The sequence below is a fragment of the Zeus faber genome (assembly GCF_960531495.2).
Source record: "Zeus faber genome assembly, chromosome: 1".
Classification (NCBI taxonomy): domain Eukaryota; kingdom Metazoa; phylum Chordata; class Actinopteri; order Zeiformes; family Zeidae; genus Zeus; species Zeus faber.
In genome coordinates this window covers 59450490-59457989 of record NC_137193.1, presented here as the reverse complement: position 1 = coordinate 59457989, position 7500 = coordinate 59450490, and the positions used below count along the sequence as shown (strand labels likewise).

The following is a 7500-nucleotide window of genomic DNA, read 5'->3' as shown; positions in this document are numbered from 1 at the left end:
TACACTTGATCATTTCCATATAAAAAATTCTGCAGATCTGCACTCGACAAGTTGCAACGGAAAGCCAATCAGTTTGGACGATCTAAAGGTGACCTTTCACCTCTAACCAATCAAGTTTGTTGATACACTATAGAAATAACAAAACTCAGAGGAGAAGCAGAAAGATGATGTATCCTTGACAACAGGGACACATTCATACACAGTTTGGCATTTTATTTGGGGATATTTAAGTTCCAACTTTATTATTTATTTTGACCTTGCCATATTTATTTTGTTTTAGATTTTATCAACATTTTATTTAAATGAAATTATAATTAAAAATGCCGCTGTACTTGTTACTTATTGTTCATGAATGTAAATTATTTGATTTCAAGATGTAATATTCATAATGGATTTATTTTTAAAACGCCGTTAACTGACAGGACCTATTTTATCTTGAATATTCAACAAAAAATATTATAAATCTACATGAGTTCATTCTTTATATCGCTTCCCTATCAATTGTTTTTAAGCTCAATAAATACAGATAATATTTGACCCGAAACTCCTATTTATCCGGGACATTGAATTCTTCCAGGACACATGGACCGGCACCAATTTGTTCAAACGGAAACTCTCTAACTGACGTGTGGTCCGTATAGTGTGTGTAGCGATGTTTCCCTCGAAATAACCGAAGACCCCGGTTCGATTCCCCTTGTGTCAACAATTCATGCGTCAGCAGTAAGTAAGCTTTTGCTCTGTAAAATGTCAGAAAACTGTCCAAAGTGACTTTCACAACCTGCTTGTTTTGTCTGACAGAAAACCCCAAATATATAATTTATGATGATTTAACACAACAGAAAAGCAGCAAATTCTCAGATTTGGGCACCTGAATCTATCAATATATACTTCATAAATGACTTCAGTCTCGATGAAAAGTGTAAATGGTGGTGAAAAAACGAAGAATCTAAATATCATTATTATTTACTCTACTTACCAATTCGCTCTTCCAAATAATCCATCCATGTAATTATGGCATTGCACACTCTAGGATCCTGCTTATCACGGGAATATGCACCATCATTAATGGTTTTTAAGAGTGGCATTTTTCTCCAAGTTTGGAGGGATTGTTTTCAAAGTTAGCACTGCTGCATTCAAGGCCTGTCGGAAATGCTACCGTGCTGTCTTCAAGCGTCGGAAATATCAAATTTATATATTGTCTCTAAATTATGGACCAGCAATACCATAGCACGAGTAAAAATATATAAATGTTGGTGTTTGTTTATTTAAATATTATTTTATTGTTTATCGACCAGCAATACCCAGGCCAGGAGTAATAATCTGTACCTTAGCAGCAGGCCCCAAAAAAATGCCAAAATGTGTCACATTTTAGATATTATTTAGAGTTTGGTTGGTCATTTAACTATTATTTATTGTTTAACTGCCCTTTAGAAGTACAAATGTGTACAGTCAGTATCCGATTTTTGTTTATGGATCTGCACTGAAGAGTAAGTCCTTCGAGTTTCAAGGCCTGAGTGATTAAATTGGCAATGACATTCTCTGACTTATTTCCTGTGTTGAAATACTGTAGATTATACAGTCTGTTCAAATATAGAAATTCATGAAACACTGACTGCCTGAATCCATCATGGAATTCTCGCAGCTGCTCCTGGCAACAAACCTTTCACTTGCTCTTAAAATATCTGTTTTAGTGTTAGAGTAGTAGTAGAGCAGTATCCGTCCATTAAGCTTATACAGTAAGTGGTGGTATCAAGGGCTGTTGTGTTTGTATGTGCATCCATGTGGTGGTGGTGGTGGTGGTGGTGGAGTATCCGCGGGCTGGTTTTGGTGGGCTGGTCAGGGTAAAAAAGTCCAGGGCCATTATCCAGTCCCAGTCCGTCCCTGACCCTGCACCCACCACTGATGAGCTGATGTTGAAACCTCATTTTCTATTTTGTAAATATATTATTTATTTATTATTTGATAAATGTTGGTTAAATGTTAGTCCTTTTGTCGTCTCCCTCCGTGATGAAATGTACCTTTTGTTCGATTTGAGGTTCATAACAGTACATTGTACTAAGCAGTTGTTGGCTTCTTAGTTGGTGATTGACATGCACTAAAATTCACCAAAATGCAGGAAATTAAGTCTTTGTAACTAGAATTTTGGGAAACGTACCAAAACGTACGTAGCAAACATGAATAAATGGACCCTGTGTATCACTGCCTGCAGCTATATTTGTTCTCTGTCACTGCGAGTGTGTGAGTGATGTGTGCATATGTGTGTGTTTACCTGTAAGCAGCGCCTGTGGTTCTCACACCAAACCAGTACTTGGTCACTCTGGAAAACAAACAAACAAGGACAAAAAAAAAATAACAAAAAAAAAACAGAATGTCAAAAACAAGTCCTCTTTCTGCTCTACTCATTCATTGGTGAAAGGAAGGAGGGAAAACAAATCTTTACCCAACTTTAAAATATCTCTAGTATGCTATAGGAGCACAGACGGATGGAAGATAGAACACACACAAACACACCACCTAAACGTCTCCCTTATTCACAAATAATCCCACGTGTTGTAAAGGGACATTGTTAAACCAAACAGAGAATGGACACCCTGTGACGTAGTGAGGTGTTTGCATGGACGTGTGCGTAGCTGTGTATGTGCTTAGTTCATAGTTGGTACTTGATGAGTCAAGAATACCTGTGATGTAACCACGGCGACAGTGGTGGACATCAGCACATGACCATGTCTAGTGAGTACACACAAAAATCAACTACTGAATAAGTATCTTCACCCTTCTACCGTACTCCCCAAAAGTGCAGGTCTCAGACATCTTGAAACGTACGTGTACACTTAATACATGGGAACTCAATTAAAACACAGGCCTTCACCCCAAATTTGGCTCGGGCCCCTATAGGAACAATCACATCTGCAATGATCTGTTATAATTGCACACCATGCCATGATGAAGAGACCTCGCCTCTTTACATTTAAAAAAAAATTTTTAATTTGCGCGTTCCGACTGGTCAGGCTGAAAGATAGGAGATTGGTTTCAGGGTTTGCGTGTTACTTTAGCCCCTTTCCCACTTGCACTGAAGGCCGTAAATCGACTGGCAATGTTATATTGGCGCTATATATAATTAATATTGCCGTCAAGTGGGATCAGCAGCCGGTCTCTATGTTCCGTTAAAGTCGTTCCGTAAATGTCCCCACTCTCCATGTAGGATAATTTCCTGGCAAAAGCCGGTACGGCTGTAAATGGAAGTGTGTTGGAATGGAAGCAGTTACATTATCATAAAGCACAGTAGGGGTGGAGCCGAATCTAAATAAAGCACAAATAGTGGGTTTTTACCAAATATATTTTGTAAATAAATAAATATTTCAAAAGTTATTTGATTTTGGGAAGAAAAACAAAAACACTCTGAAAAATGGCGCAAATACGAGAAACTGAAACATGTCCAGTCTCTACGGAAACAGGTCTTTATATTCATATATATTATATTCATATTCTTGAAAATTCCACTTTAGACGCGTCTTTTACAGTTGGGCTGCGGTGCAGGGACATTGGGGAGAAGCGCCTCGCTTGCCCGCCGTCTGCGCCACAGTGCGGGGCAAGAGATGGAGCGAGCGGTCAAGGAGAGGTAGAACGGGTGGAGAACGTTCCTTCTCCAGAGGTAGGTGTAGGACAGGTTGAAAACAATCACTCTGATTTGATAACATTGGGTGTGGTTATTGAGTTTGGGGACAGGAGAGTCCCTCTGGGAGGGGCAGGGAGACGGAAAACGAAGAGCTGGTCTCTGAGAGCCAGGAAAAAAAAAAAAAACGATTGAGATTGTACATCCGTTGCAGACAGAGCAGCAGCATCTTAACTGGACATAATGTACTAACCCTAACCCATTACATACTGTATCTGTAACAGCCATTCAATGTGGGAACAGACTCCTTACGGAACTTTTCTGTAAAGAAGGCCAACGTCGGAATGACTACCTACTGCCTTTGCCGGATATTTTTTAATAACAATATTGATGTGGGAAAGGGCTTTAGACTCCACAGACTGCCAGTAGTAGCGACAATAAAGAACAAAGCACAAATATAATGTGTTGTGCTGTAAATATCACATACAGTAAGAAACAGCGCATAACACAGTTACTTGCGGTGAATTAGGAAGGCATTTTTTTACAGTGTAGATGGAGACAGACAGACAGACAGACAGACAGACAGACAGACAGACAGACAGATAGATAGATAGATAGATAGATAGACAGATAGATAGATGGATAGATAGATAGATAGATAGATAGATAGATAGATAGATAGATAGATAGATAGATAGATAGATAGATAGATAGATAGATACTTTAGTTGTTTAAATGGCAGGTCTGGAGTCTGTGTGACCTCACGACATAAAAGCCATTTCAAGTTAATTGGTAGGTGTTTTGTCAACACTGCAAAAAGTTGTGATGTCATCACCCAACATCTAAACACCTATTAGAATAGTGTGTGTGTGTGTGTGTGTGTGTGTGTGTGTGTGTGTGTGTGTGTGTGTGTGTGTGTGTGTGTGTGTGTGTGTTGTGTGAGTGTGAGTGTGTGTGAGTGTGTGTGAGTCAGCACAGTGTAGGATAAGCCCTCTTAACGAGTGTTAAATCCTTTCTCTAAGTGAGCTTCATTTAGCTCACACCCACCCTGCTTATCACACACACACACACACACACACACACACACACACACACACACACACACACACACACACACACACACACACACTTTGGGGGACTGTGTATCTAATCTAGACTAGAAACAGTCCTTGTATTGTCTGTATGGGGGGGGGGTCAAAGTTCAGAGGTGGGGTCAAGGGTTAGAGATTCCAGGGTTAAGGACTTGAGATGTGCGGGCGATAATGAATGAACATCACTTTCAGCTCCCGCTCCCGCCCTGGGAACAAGGGAGGTGGGGGCGTCCAATTTGGTCAAATAGTCCAATTAAACTGAATCCGCACCTCTTAAGGTTGGAGACAGACGCAAATTGAAAGTTGCGCAGCAGACGTGGCAGATTCAGACGGTGACGTGTGGTAGTCCGACGCCAATCCCTTCAATCAAAACGTCGCCGTTGCCATAGCTACGATCTAGACGTGGTCCCGTAGAATCTTGTTTGTGAGTCGCTAACGGCGGGATAACGCCGCCATTTCATCTGACTTTAAAACGTTCACAGCGGAAACACCTGCGTAATGGTTTAACAGAAGACGGCGGGCTGGCAAAAAAACCTATTTATATAACTTTAGAAGCAGAGCAATCTCAAAGTCAAGAAAAAAAAAGGGCCTCGACATCTCGGAATATATTGCATTCCTGCTGTGCACGGAGCGTTGGAGAACGTGGACGTCGGATAAATAATAAAAACAGCTCTGGAGGTGAAAGTGACAAACGTAAAGCCCTGAGATGATCCACACCCAAGACCTTTTTTTTGCGGTTTTCCAAATCGTAACTTCGATCCCTGTACCGTATGTGAAACGCCGTGATGTATTTCCGCGTGTTTTCGTTGGAGGTTTGATGGTTCTGTCTCTTTAGACGAGGCCACGGGGCCGTTTGCTTGGGTCTCGCACGGGTTGACACCCTTGGGTGCACGGCGGCAGATAAAGCAGCTCGGCGAGCCGTGAAAGCAGGGTTAATTCGGCCGTGCCGGGACTTGACCCCACCTCACCCCCACCTCCACGGAGAACAAAGAGAGAGCGAGAAAGTAAAAAGACAAGAGGAGGGAAGGATTAAGGTGGAGGTTAAGTCCCTAATGAATAGACGGTAACAAGTCTTTAGGGGGGACAAACAAAAGGTATCATGTTGTGAATAGAGACACACTCAGAGAGAGGGGGGCGGTGAGGGAGAGGGAGAGAGAGAGAGAGAGAAAGAGAGAGAGCGAGGGAAAGAGAGAAACAGAGAGAGAGGGAGACCGAGAGCGCAAGAGAGAGGGAGGGAGAGAGAGAGCAAGAGAGGGAGAGAGAGAGAGAGAGCGAGAGAGATCAAGAAACAGTCTCCGCTCTTTCCTCCTCGTTCTTCCGAGTTTGCAAAAACAAATCCTCCCAGGATTGAAATGTATAGGATACTTAATATTTCGATTCATGATTTACAGCCAAACGCATGTGTTTGTTTATTTTTTTGTGCACGTCCTGGTTTGAAGAAATAAAATCAACCTGAAATCAATTTTGAAGTCAATTTTGATTGACTTGAAAGACGTTCAGTCATGATTATTAGAAATATTAGAAATATTAGAAATATTTAGTATTTTTAGTTTTCAGTAATTCGTATAAGCATTGATTTGAAAGAATGTGTTACTTCTCAGGAAATAGATAACTACACTAGATAATATCCATTACAGGTTTATTTGAGGTGAACACGTTTGCAGAAATGCGGCCAAGTAATAACACTGTACAAAACACAATAAATTAAACTTTTGTGACTCGCGGGTGAACAAATCCAATGTAAATATTAATTCAGGAGTCAATACGGTTGATTTAAACAAAAATGACAAACTCTGAAATTTTCTCTCATACGGATAAATCCTTTTTTTAATACTGAGTTCAAACTCCAGACCCTGCAAACTCTCTCTCTCTCTCTCTCTCTCTCTCTCTCTCCCTCTCTCCCTCTCTCTCTCTGTGTAAAGTGCAGTCAGTTGATATCAATGAGAAGAGACCAGGCTCAAGGGGCTTTAATGATGATGATTTTGATGATGATGGTCGTGATGAAAGATGAGTAAATAGCATTAGATGCCGTCGTTTCTTTTTCAGTCTTGAGATCTGAGAACAGTTTGGGGACCAAGTTTAACCATCTCCAGGTTCTTGCAAAATCTCAGTGGAAATGTAAAGCCGCTTTCCAGCCCCCACCCCCCCCCACCCTCTGTATTCTAGTCCTCTCTCTGTCTGTCTCTCTCTCTCTTTCTGTCCGTCTCCCCCCCGTCTGTCCGATCATAGCATGTGTTTTTCCTTCTCTTTGAGTCCCGTCCTCTCACTGTACATCTTCTTTTCGCTCCCTTGCTTCTCTTCCGGCCCTGAAGTAAATTTCATGGGACATATTTGCTGTCAGAGTCGATCAAGAGACTTTGGATCAGTCTGTGGGCCTTATGGCTCTTTAATGGTGGCCAGAGTGGGGTTTCACTGGGTCTCATGGTGAGACGCACACATGGTGCGTGTGTGCATGCATGTGCGCATGCATACGTGTGTGTGTGTGTGTGTGTGTGTGTGTCTGTGTGTGTGTATGTGTGTGTGTGTGTGTGTGTGCGTGTGATTTTGTGTGCTTGTGTGTGTGTGTGTGTGTGTGTGTGTGTGTGTGTGTGTGTGTGTGTGTGTGTGTGTGTTGTGTGTGCGCGCGGGTGCTGATACAGTAAAGTGAGAGTGGACAGAAGACAGAGGAGAAGTGGGCAACCATGTATCAGATTTTGGTTGCCAAGACTGACAAAATGGACAGATTTAATAATTGAGCGATATTGGTCGGACATAATTACAGCCCATATTTCATGGTGATATACAATACTGACATAT

At 41.5% G+C, this 7500-nt stretch overlaps 1 protein-coding gene across 1 annotated transcript in view; it reads right to left on the bottom strand.

The window, feature by feature from the left end:
* Positions 1–7500, bottom strand: part of anos1b (anosmin 1b) — a gene marked incomplete at its 5' end in the record, with an annotated part of 42915 nt that overhangs the window by 29135 nt on the left and 6280 nt on the right. The window contains one exon of the mRNA XM_079998011.1: positions 2270–2317. Coding sequence (XP_079854137.1) covers positions 2270–2317 — 48 coding nt within the window. The remainder of the gene's footprint in view (positions 1–2269; positions 2318–7500) is intronic.